Below are 19,681 nucleotides of genomic sequence, written 5' to 3' on the forward strand. Positions count from 1 at the left end.
AACGAACATGAACGTCCTTTTTTTCCCACAAACAGAGCTTTCTTTTGGTGGTATTTGATCACCTGTGCGATTTTTACTTTTTGCGCTATAAACAAAAAAAGAGCGTAAATTTTGCAAAAATAACAATATTTTTCACATTTTTTTATATGAAATTCCCCAAAAAAATGTAAAAATCAAAATTTTTTAACATTTTAGGCCAATTTGTTTTATGCTACATATGTTTGGTAAAAAAAATTGCAAAAAGCGTATTTTGATTGGTTTGCGCAAAAGTAATTGCGTTTATTAACTAAGGGAAAGATTTTTGTCATTTTTGGTGGGTTTTTTTTTTAACGCGTAATGCGATTTTTTTTTGCGGTACTGCGACATTGCGGCGGACAGATCGGACCCTTGACTGACATTTTTGACACTTTTGGGGTTACCAGTGACATTACTACAGTAATCAGTGCTATATATATGCACTGTTACTGCAAAATGACACTGGCAGGGAAGGGGTTAACTTTATTGGGGAAGGAGGGATTAAGTGTGTCCCTAGGGGCGTGCTTCTAACTGTGATTGGACATGGCTACTGGTGTAGGAACAGTAATCAACGGTCCTACATAGTAGAACCGTATGATCACCATTCCTACACAGGGGAGAATGACAGGCGGCTTGTTTACATTAGCTGCCTGCCTGTCTCCCTCTCCACCGACGATCGCCGAGTGACCGGCGGACATCGGGTCCGCCGGTCACACGCACGGACTTCCTAGGGAACGAGCCGTGCTATTGGCTCGCCCGCTATTGGCTCACAAGCAAGTGACAGGCAAGTGACGTATATATACGTCACTTTGCTTGGCCGGGGCTGACCGCCGCAGTATATGTACTTGCGGTGGTCGGCAACCGGTTAAGGAGCGGGCAGCCGCCATAATTCATCTGGTGTCAGCGGGATTCCCAGAATGTAAACATAAGAACCCCCAACAGCATGGGGGTTCATTCCCCCCAATCCATACCAAGCCCTTTGGGTCTGGTATGGATTTTGAATGGAACCTCACACCAAAATGTATTTTAAAATCAATACCAGACCCATAATTCATCTGGTATCAGCGGAATTCCCAGAATGCAAACATAAGAACCCCCAACAGCATGGGGGTTCATTCCCCCCAATCCATACCAAGCCCTTTGGGTCTGGTATGGATTTTGAATGGAACCCCACACCAAAATATATTTTAAAATCCATGCCAGACCCATAATTCATCTGGTGTCAGCAGGATTACCAGAATGTAAACATAAGAACCCCCAACAGCATGGGGGTTCATTCCCCCCAATCCATACCAAGCCCTTTGGGTCTGGTATGGATTTTGAACAGAACCCTACACCAAAATGTATTTTAAAATCCATACCAGACCGTTGTCTGAGCATGCAGCCCAGCAGGCCTGAACCATACCAGGCCACATGCCCTCAACATGGGGTGGGGGGGGGGGGGTTGCTCCATCCTCATCAAGCATGTTGATGAGGATAATGGCCTCTTCCCCACAACCCTGGCCCAGTGGTTGTGGGGGTGCGGGGGATGGCTTATTGAAATCTGGAATCCCCCTTTAACAGGGGGGACCCCAAATTTAAACATCATGTAGGTTCCTTCCACCCAATCCATACCAGCCCCTTTGGGTCTGGTATGGATTTTGAACGGAACCCCACACCAAAATTTATTTTAAAAATGTTGTGGGGTCCTCCCCAAAATCCATACCAAACTGTTGTCTGAGCATGCAGCCCAGCAGATCTGATCCATACCAGGCAACATACCCTCAACCTGAAGGGGGGGGGGGGTGCTCCATCCTCATCAAGCATGTTGATGAGGATAATGGCCTCTTCCCCACAACTCTGGCCCAGTGGATGTGGGGGTGCGGGGGATAGCTTATTGAAATCTGGAAGCCCCCTTCAACAAGGGGCACCCCAGATCCTGCCCCCCTATGTGAATGAGTTGGGGAGAATAGTACCCCTACTCATTCACCAAAAAATGTGCAGGGTAAAAAAAAAAAAAAAAACACAGAGTCCTTTATCCAAAAACTCCATAGCCATATAATTTTGAAATTTTGTAAAACACAGGCGTGGATCCTGAAGAAGCAACAACACGCAAAATGAGTCAATCCCCTGAGACAGTTTGGAATCACAAATATGTGTTTGTTACAGTCAAAATGATAAGGCAAATAATACTTTGATGCACATAATTTTTTTTTTTTTAAAGGATGTAATAAAATTTCTTATATTTCATTAACAGTGTTGTATATGTTCCCAACGAGGCACATTTAAAGTCACATCTTTATTTTTATTCCTTCATCCTATCAGGTGGTTGAGTAAGCGTATGGTTGTGTATTCTATTTATAAAACTGTTATCATGCATAGCTTATATGCTGCCGCTAGATCTGCTTCATAAAGTCTTCTGTTCTGTAGGTCATCTCTAGCATCCCAACCAGTAGGTTGAAATTCCTGAAGGGGGCTGGTCGCCTAACACAGAAGGAGGAAAATCAAGAAGAGGAAATGAATGAGGATAATGAGGAAATAGACCATGCAGAGAGGGAGTTAAGAAGAGGGCAGATCCTCTGGTTTCGGGGACTCAACAGAATACAAACCCAGGTACATGGGTGGCAGCACATTGGTAGGGGAGGGGAAAAGGTTTTTCAGGTGGTGGTGGTGCGCCAGGAAAGCCAAGCTTACCGTAAACCTGTTGTGTGGTCAATCTATCCTAATATGCCATGGTGCCGACATATGGTCAACGTAGACTGCCAGCAAGGGCAAGAGATAACGTATAGGTAATTTGGTGGATTCATTGGTTTCCTTTACTTAGATGCTATATCAGAACATTTGGTTGTAACAAAGCATACTGGGGAAAAACATACCATGAAACCAAGCTCTTAACTTTAGACAGTAACACTAATAAAATACCAAATGTATAGGTAGTATAGTATACATAATAGGAAATATATACTCCAATACAGGGGCGTAACTACAGGGGTTGCAGAGGGTGCAATTGCAACCGGGCCCCATGCTCCAGGGGGCCTGTGCGGCTCCCCTGTACACCTGGATAGGAGGGGCGGCGGGGGCAGCATGTAGAGAAATCACTGTACTTTTTCCTCCTGTAGCTGCAGGAGGAAAATGGAGGAGATTGGTTCCTCTGTATGCTGCCCCCGCCACTCCTCCTATCCAGTTCACTTGTGTTCTGCTGTCTCTGGGTCCCTGTGTGCTCCCCTGCCCCCCTCCCGTGCTCCCTTTCCTCTCCTGCCGGCTGCTGCAGGGGATGTGTCACAATAGAGAACCAGGAAGGGGTTGGTAAATATGTAATTTACCAGCTCCTTCCTTTTCTGAATGGACAGAGTCATAGTCAGTGACATTGGAAAAAATAAAATAAAATGATAAAAAATAATACAATTAAAATACCAAAAAATAAGAACTACTGACACCAGTGGGTGACCTTCCAGGATCGCAAAGGTCACACTTGCGACCGGGCCCTGGCATTCCCCCACCGTGGGGAGGCCACAAGATGGAAGGAAGGGGGCCCACTGCAGAACTTGTGAAAGGGTCCCTCTGCAGGACCGTAATAAAGGGCCCCCGCAATGAGAGTAAAGGGCCCCAGGATTAGTGGGAAGAGCCCCAGGCTTGAAGGGAAGGGCCCCGGCCAGGGGTCCGGGGGGCCCTTCATGGTTTCTTGCACCGGGGCCCTGGAGGTTTTAGTTACGCCTCTGCTCCAATAGGTGTATATTCTTCGCGCCTATGGATGACCTACTGGGAGGTGGTAGTTAATTGTGAAGGAATAAAATAAAGGGGGGGTAGCAGCTGCTATAGAATAGGTGTAGGGTGGATGAAGAAAACCCCAAGGTAATTGGGATTATTATAGCGCTTGCTGTTGGGAACCAGAGTGCACAATAATCTAAATAAATGATGTGAAGTAAATATACATATATAAATATATAAGAAACAAGCAAAAAATTGGGGGAGCAAACCCTGAACATGTATATCTAAAGCCAGTGCAGCTATGGACCAAGCAACATGTATATTAAGAAAGAATAGCGCACACATGCAAAAGAAATGACTATCAAATATGGAGACAATCCATAAATAAAAATGGGGATTTAGTCCCACCATATGGCCATATCGTGCTCAAGCCCACCACTGCGTCAAAGTACCCCATTATCAATGGGTCCTACACTATCCATAAAAAAGGGGTGAATCCAGCCTCTCTTACCCTTGGAGACAACACTCCTTGCTGGGAAAGATGTGCCAATGCACTACAAGAGACTCCTCCTATATCTACTTGATAGTGGACACCAATAGAGTACAGGTGTGTGTGGGGGATGGGATGCTCAACCTCAGAAGTCTGGTCAGACCGAATACATAATAAACAAGCAAAAAATTGGGGGAGCAAACCCTGAACATGTATATCTAAAGCCAGTGCAGCTATGGACCAAGCAACATGTATATTAAGAAATTATTATATTATATTATGGCCATATGGTGGGACTAAATCCCCAGACTTCTGAGGTTGAGCATCCCATCCCCCACACACACCTGTACTCTATTGGTGTCCACTATCAAGTAGATATAGGAGGAGTCCCCTGTAGTGCATTGGCACATCTTTCCCAGCAAGGAGTATTATCTCCAAGGGTAAGAGAGGCTGGATTCATCTCTTTTTCATGGATAGTGTAGGACCCACTGATAATGGGGTACTTTGACGCAGTGGTGGGCTTGAGCACGATATGGCCATATGGTGGGACCAAATCCCCATTTTTATTTATGGATTGTCTCCATATTTGATAGTCATTTCTTTTGCATGTGTGCGCTATTCTTTCTTAATAAATATATAACTATATAAGAACATTGATTTGTGACTAAAAAATCATAAACTGGATAATAGTGTATCACACAATATTGTAAAATCAATAATTATTCATATAATGTCAGACTATAAATAATTCAAATCACATATGTGTCATTAAAGTGCAAAATAAGTCCAATCAAAGTTCATATGTGACTTTGGTGCAGAAAGGTAAACTTCAGTGCCAAAAAAGGAAGAAAAAGTGCAAGTGCTATGTGCTGGGTCCTCCAGTGGTCCAACCGCCAATGCTATGAAATGGCTTCAGGAAATAGTAAAGATGTAAACTTACCAGAGAATGTGGGTCTTAATTACCTTATGGCAAAAAGACCTATAGAGCCTGATGGCCTCCTCGGCCAGAGAGATGGCAACTTCTGGGCTTTGTAGTCCCCTGCAATCCAAGATCCCCTTGCTGGATAATCTGAATCCTCAGGGTCCGGTTAGGGAAAAAAATAATTGCTCCCAATAGTGCAGTACCATTTAAAAGGGTTTTATTAAATGATGCTGATCAAATAATACAAGAAAGGTTAAAATCTAGAGGATCGCGCCCGCTGTACTGGTGCCTGTAGCGTGGAGAGCGGTAACTACCGGCTTGCGTTCCACCTGGCTTCCGGGCGTGCGGCGTGCGTTCCACCTGACGCGCGTTTCGTCCGAGCGTATGACGTCTTCAGAGGAAGACCTCTATAGAAGACCGCTATAATAATCCCAATTACCTTGGGGTTTTCTTCATCCAGTATAGTATACACAGCATGCCATAAAATATATGGCCAAAAGTATGTGGACCCCCACCAAATGATGGAGTTCAAATGTTTCTAGTGAAGGGTCCTCCTAATGCTATAACATACAAAGCCATTGTAGACAATTGTACTCTTCCAACCTTGTGGTAACAGTTTGGTGAAGACCCATTTCTGTTCCAGCATGACTGTGCCCCTGTGTACAAAGCCAGCTCCATAAAGTCATGGTTTTATGAGTTTGATTGCTTGGAACAACTCGAGTGCCCTGCACAGAGCTCTGACCTCAAGCCTACTGAACACCTTTGGGATGAATTGGAACGCCAATTGTGAGCCAGGTCTTCTCATCTAACACCAGTACCTGACCTCACAAATGGGCACAAATTCCTACAGACACCCTCCAAAATTTTGTGGAAATTCCTCCAAGAAGTGTGGAGGATGTTATAGTCTCAAAGAGGGCAACTCCACACTCATGGCTTTGGAAAAGGGTGTCCAACAAACATATATAGGTTTGAAGGTCAGGTGATCACTGAATTCTGGCCATATAGTGTATCACACGAACATGAAGAGAAAGTGGCCGCACACCAAAACAATAACTTGGTAGTAGAAAAGATTTATTTGCTTGTTCACTACTATAGTGTATCACACCACAGGAGATAGTATAGAGAGTATACTACATATAACACAAGACACAGCATAGTATAAAGAGCATACTAAATACGGCACACTATACAGCATAGTATAGAGGGCATACTAAACACTATATAGCATATTATAGAGAGTGTATTACATATAGCACACCATTTGGCATAGTATAGAGTGAGTACTACATACAACACAGTATAGAGAGTGTACTACATGTAGCACATTATACAGCATAGTATAGAGAGCGTGCTACATACAGCACACCCTATGGCATAGTATAGAATGATTACATCCATAAAGCACATTGTACAGCATAGTATAGAGTGAGTAATACATACAGCACACGATACAGCGAAGTATAGAGTGAGTACTACATACAGCATACCAAACATAGTATGGAGAGCGTACTACCTATAGCACATCGTACAGCATAGTGTAGTGAGTGTACTACAAGTAGCACACTATACAGCATAGTACAGAGAGCGTACTACATATAGCACACCATATAGCATTATATAGAGCGAGTACTACATATAGCTCATCATACAGTATAGTATAGATAGCGTACTACATATAGCACACCATACAGTATAGTATAGATAGCGTACTACATATAGCACACTACACAGCATAGCATAGAGAGTGTGCTACATACAGCACACCATACATAACAGTATAGAGTGTGCACTACATATATCACCCCACACAGAACAGTATAGAAAGCATACTACATTTATCACATACAGCATAGTATGGATTATGTACAATATATATTACAACCCACAGAAAAACATACAAGTATAATACATTCAGAATTATATACAGCACTATTCAGAACTATTTCTCTCCTCACACAAGTCTATGGGAATGCTGAAGCAGGTCAAATGCAGGTTTTTATTGCATACTTGATTTCCAGCTTCAACAGTGGTCCACCAGGTATTAAATATGCATACTTTCATTGGTCCAAGTTGGCACAATGTAACTATGCAATTAGGAATATACCCAGAGTTCAGCTTTAAGCAAGATACCCGGGAAACTGTCCTGAACATATTAGTATACTGGATTGCAGCCAATTGGAAATGGGGCCTGATCTTCTGCAAGCCCACCAGAGATGAATTCTGGACAGATCTACTGGATGAGCCAGATTCTTAGAACTTGGAAGCCATTTATAGATGAGTTGACAGGGCCTGATCTTCAGTAGACCACCCAACTATATCTGAACAGATACATTTACTGGATGAGCCAGATTACAGAACACAGAAGCCTATAGTAGGGACTGTGCCTAATCTTTAGCAAGCCCCCCCCCCCAAATGAACATTCCTAGACAGATGATTATAACTGATGAGCTGGATTACCAGAAACTGGAAGCCAAGTGTAGATGGGGAGATGGGGCCTGATCTTCATCAAGCCACCCACAACCTATTACAGAACAGATGAGTATACTGAAGGAGCCAGAATACCTAAGTGACCTGCAGCCAATCATAGAGGAGGAGACAAGGCCTAATCTTCAGCTAGCCCCCCAGAGACTATTCCTGAACAGAGAAGTATACTAAATAACCCAGATTACCGGAACATGAAAAAAGCCAATCGTGGCAGAGGAGACAGAGCCAAATCTTCAGCAAGCCCCCCAGAAATCATTCCTGCGTAGATGAGTATACTGGATGAGCTAGATTACTAGAACCTGGAATATGGGGAGATAGGGCTTGATGTTCCGCTAGCCCCCCAAAGACTATTCCCTAAACAGATAAGTATACTGAAGGAGCCAGAATACCTTTTATGTAACCTGCAGCCAATCATAGAGGAGGAGACAGGGCTTGATCTTCAGCAAGCCACCCAGAGACTTCTCCTGAACAGATTGGTATACTGGATGAGCCAGATTACCAGGACACAGAAAGCATTTATAGATGGGGAGATCCTTAACAAGTCCCCCAGAGACCACTTCCAAATGGATGAGTATACTGGATAAACCAAAATACCTCCTAAGTGACCTGCAGAGACAGAACAGCTTTGAATTAGGCTATGGTAAAGGGAAGATCCATGTACTGGACGTCCATCAGACAGGGGCTGTCTGTGACTTATCTCTGCCTCTTCACTGTTCAGATGGCGCTTGAGTTTGCCAGCCAAGTGAAAAGGTGAAGTGTAACAGGTTGAGGCACTTCTAAGGTCAGGTCTGTCAATCTCTGAGAGATATCTGCTTATCTAGGGTCACCCTTTTATGAAGATCAGATCACAGACTTTTTTACAGCTGTTATATAAATAAAATGTATATACATATATATATATATATATATATATATATATATATATATATATATCAAACCATATGCTACAGAGGATATACTATATTTAGGTATGAAAAAAGGCTGAAAGGCATCGACTCTATCTTCCAAAAAGAATGAGTGAGACACACTCTATTGCATACTATTGCCACATCCCTATAATGCACGAGAAAAAAAAAAGGGGGGGGGGGGAATGAGAGAAACTCACAACTCAGTGGGGTCTCTCAACCCCTCAAATATATTGGGACTTTATAGGCAACTAGTAAATGCTGATCTCGGTGGGAATAAATGTAACAATCATTTGATAAAAAATATCATTTTAATTGACACGATCATACAAAAATGCAACAGTAGACATGTGTTCAATAAAACATAGTAAATACATGCACATAAATCGTAGGACAAACTCCTACACCACTGGAACCCCAATGACCAATCAGAGACAGGACGAGCTTCCCGAGGAGAAGCTAAGGGTATCTCCAAAAGGACCGGGTTTTTCCATATTTTCTGAGTATCTGCTTAAGAGTGAAGGGAGCCTGTGATAACCCGACTCCTCTGTAACAAGCGGATGCTTCCTATGACCACGTTTGTGATCATCAGCTTTCTTTTGGGGCTCAATAAAAGACATAGTGGTGGAGCCATACGAGACATGCTTGCATTCAAACTGGACACCCCATTCTGATTAAGGGGGTAACTAAAAATGTCAGTTTTTTAGACAACTCTTTAGGAATCGCCTGAGGAAGCGACTTAGCGAAACGCGTCGCGATTCCACATCTACCACAAGTGAACCCTACATTTTATTATAATAATTTTTTCACCATGATTTATCATGACTTATTATGTATTTATATGAATCGCCTTGGATTTAGAGGCATTGGGGTTCCAGTGGTGTAGGAGTTTGTCCTACGATTTTTGTGCATGTACAGTATTTACTATGTTTTATTGAACACATGTATACTGTTGCATTTTTGCATGTTCATGTCAATTAAAATTATATTTTTTATCAAACAATTGTTACATTTATTCCCACTGAGATCAGCATTTACTAGTTGCCTATAAAGTCCCAATATATTTGAGGGGTTGAGAGACCCCACTGAGTTGTGAGGTTCTCTCATTTTCCCCTCCCCCCCTTTTTTTTTTCTATCTTCCAAAAGTAGTAATTTTATTCTTGCAGGTGTACAGATAATGTGAGGGCTTACGGGTTTTGGCCTATAGCCTTAATCCTAGCCATGATGGCTAGGATTAAGGCTATAGGCAGAAACACGCAAGCCCTCACATTAGCTGTACACCACCTGCAAAAATAAAAGTACTACTTTTGGAAGATTGAGTTGCTGGCTTCTCTTTTACATGTTGTGTCCTGGAGTAAGAAAGACACCACAGGACTGCTCGCTTCCTCTGGGAATTATACCAGGCGTTTTTTCTCCTTTCCTTATATTTAAGACCATATGGATTATAACAATGTAACTGTAATATATTTACGTGTACGTATGTAAGTAATGCCAATGTATACTACAGAGTGTAAGTGTGTTTTGCACAGTATTTACTAGGCTGTATGTGTATATTGCAACCCGGCTCAGTAGTCTCTGCATATAACATCCAGGTGTGTTGTCTTTGTGTTGTGTCTTGTCCTTGTGTTGTGTCTTTATTGTATTATTTTTGACTTTCTTTTCTTTTTTTTTTTTATGTGGGGTGTGTTGAACAAACCTGTCTCATTCTCTCCTCCGTTACAGATTGAAGTAGTGAATACATTCAAGAGCGGAGCTTCCTTTCAGGGGGCTCTGCGGAGACAATCCTCCACCACCAGCCAGAACCAGGATGTAACAAATGTTTCTAGTCCTAGTCACGTATCGCTAAGCAATGCTCTTTCCTCTCCTACCAGTGCGTCAGCTGCAGCCGCAGGGCGTGAGTGTGTCTTCTTACTGCCTCACATCCACAGAAATGCCAACTCTGGACCCCATTCTGTCTCTGTGAGGAAGCGAGCACAGATAATGGAAATATATCTATGTAACACAGTGAGAACTAACAAGCAGCTGTGCAGCCTGCTAGCCTAGATTGTAATGTTCTATTCGTCCTCTACCAGTGACCTTCCTCCATTGGTTGTATATCCATATCATCATTTATCTTTGCCGTAACATAAACCAGATCCATTTTCAGTTGTGTCTCCAGGACGCCTCCTCTTTCATATATCCACTATCTGTGCTGCATCCTCACTAGAGTCTCCTCAACCTTCTGACTTCTTCCTTACAGGTGACCATAATCTGTGCAATTCTACCGAGACCAGCAACCACACCAAATCCATTTCATGTGATCATCATAATATATCCATACATGTACACCAACAGGTCACATATAAGGGTCATATATTGGCCATGGAATACATGGCACAGTGTAGGTCAGTGGTCCTCAACCCTGGCCCTCAGGGCCCTCTAACAGGCCATGTTTTGCAAGATAACTGAAATACATCCCAGGTGATATCATTTGCTGCTCAGTGATTGCAGTACGATAGTCTGAATTTCCCCAAGGTAATACTTAAAATCTGGCCTGTTAGTGGGCCCTGAGGATCGGAGTTGAGGACCACTGGTGTAGGTGATCAGACAAGAGTCAGTCTAGACCTATAATCTGAAAGGTAGCTGGTGCACTCCTTGTACAGTCCCAAGTTTCACCTTTGTCCCAAGTCCAGTGGAAATGATTAGGGAGAACGAATTAATGTAAAAATCAGTGTGCTGCCCTTCAAAAACGCAATATCAGAATGAGAGGGATGACACAGCCCATTATTGTGGTGACAGAAGTTTAGGAAGAGTCAAACGCTCATATCATGTGATCACCAGATCTGTCCAGCAATACAATCTTTAAATGACCACAGTATAACTACACACAATATTGCATCCAATCATATATATGGATTGTTAGACATAGATAAACAACTTATCTAAAGTCAGGTTTAAAAACAAAGATATGTGGACAAGCAAAAACTAAGAGAAAACAAAATTATGCTAGAACCCACGCGCCCTTCTCCTAACCTAACTCACCTTCCTGCAAGTATCATTTAACTCAACATTCCTTCCTCCTCCACCTCATACCAATAACTTCTCCTCCATACCAACTTGCTGAGATCCACAGCCTACCATTCCTCCATCTCATACCAATATAATGACATCAACAGCTTCCCCTCCATACCAACTTGCTGAGAGTGAGATCCCCAGCCTTCCATTGCTCCATCTCATACCAATATAATGGCATCAACAGCTTCCCCGCCATACCAACATTGAGATCTCTGGCCATCCCTTCTCCATCTGATACCAATATGATGACATCAACAGCCTCCCCTCTATATCAACATTATGAGATCTCTAGTTTCCACTTCTCCACCAATATTATGAGATCATCATCATATACTCCTCCACCTTATACCAATAAAATGAAATCAATACCTTCTCCTCCATACCAACATGCTGAGATCCCCAGCCTCTCATTCCACCATCTCATACCAATATAATGACATCAACAGCTTCCCCGCCATACCAACATTGAGATCTCTGGCCATCCCTTCTCCATCTGATACCAATATGATGACATCAACAGCCTCCCCTATATAACAATATTGTGAGATCTCTAGTTTACACTTCTCCACCAATATGATGAGATCATTAGATACTCCTCCACGTCATACCAATAAAATGAAATCAATACCTTCTCCTCCATACCAACATGCTGAGATCCCCAGCCTCCTATTCCTCCACCTCATTGCAATATGACAACATCAGTAGCCTCCCCTCTATACCAATATTATGAGATCTCTAGTCTCCACTCTTCCACCAATATGGTGAGATCAAAGGACACCCCTCTCCCAACTCATACCAATAAAATTAAATCAATGACCTCTCTTCCATACCAAAATGCTGAGATCCTCAGCCTCCTATTCCTCCACATCATTGCAATATGACAACATCAACAGCCTCCCCTCTATACCAATATTATGAGATCTCTAGTCTCCACTCTTCCACCAATATGGTGAGATCAAAGGACACCCCTCTCCCAACTCATACCAATAAAATTAAATCAATGACCTCTCTTCCATACCAATATGCTGAGATCCTCAGCCTCCCATTCCTCCACCTCATACCAATATAATGATACCATCAGCCTCCCTTCCATACCAACATTATGAGATCTCTGGCTGTCTCTTCTTCATCTGATACCAATATGATGACATCAACAGCCTCCCCTCTATATCAACATTATGAGATCTCTAGTCTACACTTCTCCACCTGTATGATGAGATCATCAGATACTCCACCTCATACCAATAAAATTAAATCAATACCTTCTCCTCCATACCAAAATGCTGAGATCCCCAGCCTCCTATTCCTCCACTTCATTGCAATATGACAACATCAACAGCCTCCCCTCTATACCAATATTATGAGATCTCTAGTCTCCACTCTTCCACCAATATGGTGAGATCAAAGGACACCCCTCTCTCAACTCATACCAATAAAATGAAATGAATGACCTTCTCCTCCATACCAACATGCTGAGATCCGCAGCCTCCTATTCCTCCACCTCATACCAATATAATGATATCTTCAGCCTCCCCTCCATACCAACATGATGAGTTCCCCAGCCTCCCATTCCTCCAACTCATACCAATATAATGACATCTACAGCCTCTCCTTTATACCAATATTATGAGATATCTAGTCTCCACTTCTCCATAGATATGATGATCATATACTCCTTCACCTCATACCAATATAAAGAGATTATAGGACACCGATCAATAACCTCGTACCAAATTTAATGAGATCCCCAGCCTCCCATTCCTCCACCTCATACCAATATAACGACATCAACAGCCTCCCCTGTATACCAATATTATGAGATATCTAGTCTCCACTTCTCCACCGATATGATGATCATATACTCCTTCACCTCATACCAATATAAAGAGATTATAGGACACCCATCAATCACCTCATACCAATTTAATGAGATCAACAGCCTCCCCTCTATACCAACATGAGATCTCCAGCCTTCCTTCTTCTACCTAGTAACATCAAGAGCCTATCCTCCATACCAACATCATGAGATCCCCAGCCTCCTCTTCTCCAACTGATACCAATATGATGAGATCACAGGACATTCCTCCTCAAACCTGATACCCTTTCATGAGATCACCAGCCTACTCTCCCCACATTATACCAATATGATAAGATTATTATTATTTTACAGGATTTGTATAGGACAGTTTGAGCAATGTTTTACAAAGTAAAGGGAGACAGTACTATTACAATCCAATCAAATACAGTAAGGTTCAGAGAGTCCTGCTTGTGAGAGCCTAACATTTAAAGGGAGAAGCAAGTAATACAAAATATTATAACTGTGTGGGGATAAGTTAATGGAGAAAGTAAAAGTTCAGTTGTTAGGTGGTTTGGGGATAGGCTTCCGTCTAGAGGTGGGTTTTCAAGGATCGCCTTAAAGTGGACAGAGAGAGATAGCTGGATAGATTATTGCAGTAGGGAGTTCCAAGAAATAGCAAAGGATGGGCTCTATATTAGAATTGAACGTAAGTTCGACTTGAACATCAGCTGTTCGTGTGTTCGCCGGCAATACATTTTGTTCGCCGACAGGCCATTTTTTTACAATACGGCACTGAGTTATTTTAACTGACAATTGCGCGGTCGTGCGACGCTGTACCCAAATAAAATTGATGTCCTTTTTTTCTCACAAATAGAGCTTTCTTCTTTTGGTGGTATTTGATCACATCTGCGGTTTTAATTTTTTGCGCTATAAACGAAAAAAAGTGACAATTCTGAAAAAAAAAAAACAATATTTTTTACTTTCTGCTATAAAACATTCCCAATTAAAAAAAAATTAAAAATCTAATTTTTTCATCAATTTAGGCCAATATGTATTCTGCTACATATTTTTGGTAAAAAAAAAATCCCAATAAGAGTATATTGATTGGTTTGCGCAAAAGTTATTGCATCTACAAACTAGGGGAAAGATTTATGTAATTTTTTGTTTATTTTTAATTTTTTTTACTAGTAATGGCGGCGATCAGCTTTCTTTAGCAGGACTTCAACATTGCGGCGGACAGATTGGACCCCTAACTGACACTTTTGGGGGGACCAGTGACATTACTACAGTAATTAGTGCTAAAAATATGCACTGTTACTGTAGTAATGACACTGGCAGGGAAGGGGTTAACACCAGGGCCGATCAAAGGGTTAACTGTGTGCCTAGGGGGTGATTACTAGCTGTGTGGGGGATGTACTTACTGGATGAACACAGAGACCTGTGTTCCTAAATAGGAGGAACACAGGATCCATTTTCATCACTGACAGAACAGCAGTGTGCCGTGTTTACTTTGGTAAATGGCCGTTCTGTCTCCATGGGGATGGATCGTGGGTTCCCGGCGGACCTGCTGATTGGCTCCCCCTCTAGCCAATTGTCGCATGCGTGCCCCCACTAACTGCTACAATAAACGACGTATGGGTACGTCGCTTCGTGTAACAGAGCCGACCTGCCGCTGTATAACTATGGTGGCTGGTCGGCAAGTGGTTAAATTAGATTTTTTCATTTGGAAATATCAGTATTGCTGCAGCAGGCTCCATACATCATACAGATACGCCACTTTTCCGGCACATTAAGGGGACCCCCCAGGCACGATATTTAAAGGATTTTTTTTTTTTTATTGTTTCACTTTAAGCATCATTAAAATCACTGCTCCTTTAAAAATGATCCTTTAAAAAAAATTTTTTGCATTGATACATGTCCCCCAGGGCACTTTTTATGGCAATAACTTGCATATAAGCCTTTAAAATGAGGACTTTTGATTTTTCATGTTCGTGTCCCATAGACTTTAATAGAGTTTGCATGTTCGCTAGAACTTCTTCCTTGTTCAAGATGTTCTGGTGCGAGCCAAACAGGGCGGTGTTCGGCCCATCCCTAGAAACAGCATGGAAGGAGATGACGAGGGTGGTAGAGAACAGGAGGTCTTGGAAGCAGCTAAGAGGATGGTTTGGATGATATTTTGAGATAAGGTCCATGATGCAGCTCTGGACAGAGTTTTGATGGCTGTGTATATTGTGGAGGGTGGAGGGATTGGCACGGAGGTTCGGTGGAGGCTGCGCATTTGGTTAGGTGGATGTCTGACAGCAACATTCATGATATGATAGAGTGAAGAGGGGATACCCTGAGTAGAAGTAGGCCAACAACGAGTTGCAAAAGTGCAGGCAATGTATGTAGTGGAGGAATTGCCAAAGAAATGCGGCGGACACTGAGCAGTTGGTTAGGTGGCTGTCCAGCAGCAACATTCATGATATGATAATGTGAAGAGGGGAAGAGTACAAGTAGGCCAACAAGAAGGGAGTTGCAATAGTCGAGGCAATAACTTTTATTAGAAGCTTTCTGGTGTCATTTATTAGGAAGGGGTGAATTTTAGAAATGTTGCAGAGATGAAGGCAGAAAGATTTGGACAGTGAGTGGATGTGGGGCCAAAAGATGAGGTCTAAGGGGAGGGATTGGTTGCAGCGATGCTGGGGGAGGGGACACGGGGGGAGGAAATATTATGAGCTCAGTTTTGGATCACCAGTCTACTTTCCTCTACCTCATACCAGTATGATGAGATCACAGGACACCCCCCACCTCATACCAATATGATGAGATCACAGGACACCCCCCCCACCTCATACCAATATGATGAGATTACAGGACACCCCCCCACCTCATACCAATATGATGAGATCACAGGACACCCCCACCTCATACCAATATGATGAGATCACAGGACACCCCCCACCTCATACAAATATGATGAGATCACAGGAAACCCCCCCCCCACCTAGGGAACCCCCCCCCCCCCACCTCACACCAATATGATGAGATCACAAGACACCCCCCCACCTCATACCAATATGATGAGATCACAGGAAACCCCCCCGCCTCATACCAATATGAGGGGATCACAGGACACCCCTCCCCCACCTCATACCAATATAATGAGATTACAGGACACCCCCCCCCCACTTCATACCAATATGATGAGATCACAGGACACCCCCCCACCTCATACCAATTTGATGAGATCACAGGACACCCCGCACCACCACCACCTCATATCAATATGATGAGATCACAGGACACCCCCCCCCCCCCACCTTATACCAATATGATGAGATCACAGGACACCCCCCACCACCACCACCTCATACCAATATGATGAGATCATCAGACATCACTCCTCCACCTCCCTTTCTCCACATAAATAAAAAAATGCACTCCATTATGATTAAAACACCGATTTCTTTCCCGAAGACATGGGACAGAGCACACTGAATGAAAGACTTCATGTTTTCAATGAACAGACTATCCCATTCCCAGATCATTGAGCATCCCTCCATGCAGTTGGCATCTCTTGGGAATGTTTAAACATTTTCAATATATAAAGAATAATGGAAATTAGCCAACATACTGTAGTAAAAATTTTTTTTTTTTTTTTACTCTCTGTCTAAACCTTTTCCACTCTGTTTGTCTTTCTCAGAGGGCTAGAAAACACTGGACCAAAGGTTTAGCAAGAGAGAGTGAAATATAAACAGGTTGTGAGTCTTTATCCTTGAGCCTGAATTTAATGTAAATGACTTCCAAAGGTTTCGTCTTGCCGAAGCCAGGGTAAAACTTCGAGTATATGCCCAAAAACAGCCAGCGATGCACCCATATTATGTTTTGGTCATGGACTTTCATGTCATGTTCTGCAGTTTCCCCTGTTCTACAGACATAGCAGAGGTTGTGAGAACTTCATGGCACATAATAGGGAAGGTTACTAAGCATTGTACATATAGTAAGGTCTCTAGCTATGGCATGTCCTCTGGCAGGGGTGACATGTAGAGTATACTCTGACTTATCTGGATGTTCCAGTGCTGTAGAGTCTCAAACATAACATAGCGCACACCCTACTACCCAAGTATCCCATGCAGGACAAAAACTGTCCCAGCTTGACCTTTGTTTCATTCTAAACCTATATATAGGGCATTGCTTTCTTTATGCTAATCACAAAGATGGTGGAACGTATAGTATAGTGGTCTCCAATCTGGAAGCCTTTAGGCCGGATGTTGCCCTTTGCTTGCCTTTATTTGACCCTTGGGTCACTATTCCTCTCAACGACACCAACAATGGAGTACTATTCCTCCCACTGACAACAGGGAATGGAGAGCTAATTCTCCCACTGGTCACCCAGTCTATGACATTGTTTACTCCCATCAATGTCAGGGCATTTTCTACTTCCACTGGCTAGAGTTTGGCCCCCTGAAAGCTTGAAGGGCAGTAAACTGGCCCTTTGTTTCAAAAGTTTGGAGACCCTGTATTGAAATACTTCAGTGTAGTTCCACTTTTCTTGGCAGTTTTTATAGTGGACTTCTGGCTGATGCGTAATCTGCATTTATAAAAATATGACCCATTAAGTAGGTATTATTCACTTTTACTAGATTATACACAGATCCCAGAGTTTACCCACCTGGCACAATTTTAAAAAAGGTAGAAAACTCCACTGCTCAATGACCACATAAAAAAGTTTTGGGAGTTTGGGAGTGCCACACCAGCTTGTATAGTCCTTTAAAACATAGTTTTTATTGCAAATTCTTTATTTAAGAAGTATAGTTTCCAACAGACCGTACAAAAAAAGAAAACATCATCAAAAAACATGCAAACATTTACACCAAGGCCACATGAAGAAAGCATAATTTTCGAAAAGGTATAGAGACACAATACGTTATTACAATAAAAGAGTAAGTTAATGGTTGGGGTGAAAACCCAAATGGAGGAAGAATCTGCCACTAGAGGGAAGAGAACAGCGGTTAGAGATGTGCACGACGGAACAACTTTTTACTTTAGGATTCATTTGTTAAGCTAATAATTTAGTTTCATCATATACGTTATGTTAACATGATTCATTTTCAGAATTTGTTTCGTATATTCAGATTTGTTTTGTAAATTCATTTTTTTCAAATCGATTCAAAATTCTAATTTTGGAAGACGCTATATTTGTTCTATTTAATTCTATTCTAATCTATTAAATTTTTTTCTTTTATTTTCTATTCTATTCTTTTTTTGGCCTATTCTATTTTATTCTATTATTTTATTTTCTATTTAATTCCTTTATTTTCTGTTCTCTTCTTTTAAATTTCAGTCTATTCCATCTTTTTATTTTCTATTTTATTATTTTTTTATTCTACTCTATTCTTTTTTATTTTATTTTTTTTATATTTTATACTATTCTGTTTCTATTCTATACGGCAGCCTAAGTAGGAATCATCTTATTTCACTTTTATACCTAACTGCATTTATTGCAATATGTTTCCACTTCTAATTCATATTTATATTCAAATTCATTTTCATATTTAAATAATTATTTTCATTATATTTTATTTCGGATTCTTTGAATTTCTATTGTGATTTGGAAATTCAGATACATTCTAATCTCCAAATAACAAAAGGAATTGCACATGCCTAACAGTGACCATAGTGTTGGCCAGGAAGCGCCATAACTTTAAAGCTGAATTACAGGCTTTTGTTGCAGTTTACATAGCTTGGCCCAAACGATGTCTCTTATTAACATATGAGGCTGTGCTGTATAAACTGTATGTAGCTGAGGCTGTGTTCAGTGTGCGAGCTGAGACCTTCCTGAGTCTATTCTAGCAATGAATACAAAACTTCCTCTGATTGGAGCGAAGAATTGGGGGAGGAGGGGGGGAGTCAAGGTTGGCACAATAGGATGGTAATGAAGTTAGAAAATCATTGTCCGCTAGGGTGAGCTTCAAGAAGAACCTTGCCCTTATTGGAGTATACAAACATACCCCAGAGGAGCCAAGTTTTGGAATACTGCTCATGTTTGTTTTGAGCAGAAAGAACTAGGTTAATCTCATTTATGTAATCTATCCTGTTGAGCCATAGTGAGATAGAAGAAGGTTGAGGGTCTTTTCATATCAATGAAATGCATGACTTGGCGGCATTATTATGACATACGATGGATTTCTTATTGGTTTTGGCGGGGATGTCGGAGAGATGCAGAAGAAAAGAGGAAGGGTCTGCAGGGACCTGGCAATGAGTAAATTTCTGAGATATTCTGCAGACTTTCTTCCAGAAATGCTCTAACTGTGGATATGACCAAAATATATGCAACAACATTG

General features: G+C 41.9%; 1 protein-coding gene and 1 long non-coding RNA gene across 12 annotated transcripts in view; one reads left to right on the forward strand and one right to left on the reverse strand.

Annotated features, from left to right (window-relative positions):
• LOC309561739 (plasma membrane calcium-transporting ATPase 2) overlaps window positions 1-19,681 on the forward strand; it is a 335,901-nt gene that overhangs the window by 307,690 nt on the left and 8,530 nt on the right. For 7 of the 11 annotated variants that reach the window (XM_082265743.1, XM_082265740.1, XM_082265746.1 and 4 more), the window contains one exon: window positions 2,425-2,607. In XM_082265743.1, the coding sequence (XP_082121869.1) occupies window positions 2,425-2,607 (183 nt within the window). Of the gene's footprint in view, window positions 1-2,424; window positions 2,608-10,225; window positions 10,398-17,040; window positions 17,096-19,681 lie in introns of all 11 variants that reach the window. The other 4 variants (XM_082265747.1, XM_082265741.1, XM_082265749.1 and 1 more) reach the window with 3 other exon arrangements.
• LOC309561754 lies at window positions 15,962-17,030 on the reverse strand. Its single transcript, XR_014225591.1, has 3 exons — window positions 16,702-17,030; window positions 16,527-16,565; window positions 15,962-16,107 (listed from the first exon to the last, which is right to left on the reverse strand). It is a non-coding gene; the product is annotated as an uncharacterized lncRNA (long non-coding RNA).

This window comes from Pelophylax lessonae (assembly GCF_965119305.1).
Source record: "Pelophylax lessonae genome assembly, chromosome: 8".
NCBI lineage: Eukaryota > Metazoa > Chordata > Amphibia > Anura > Ranidae > Pelophylax > Pelophylax lessonae.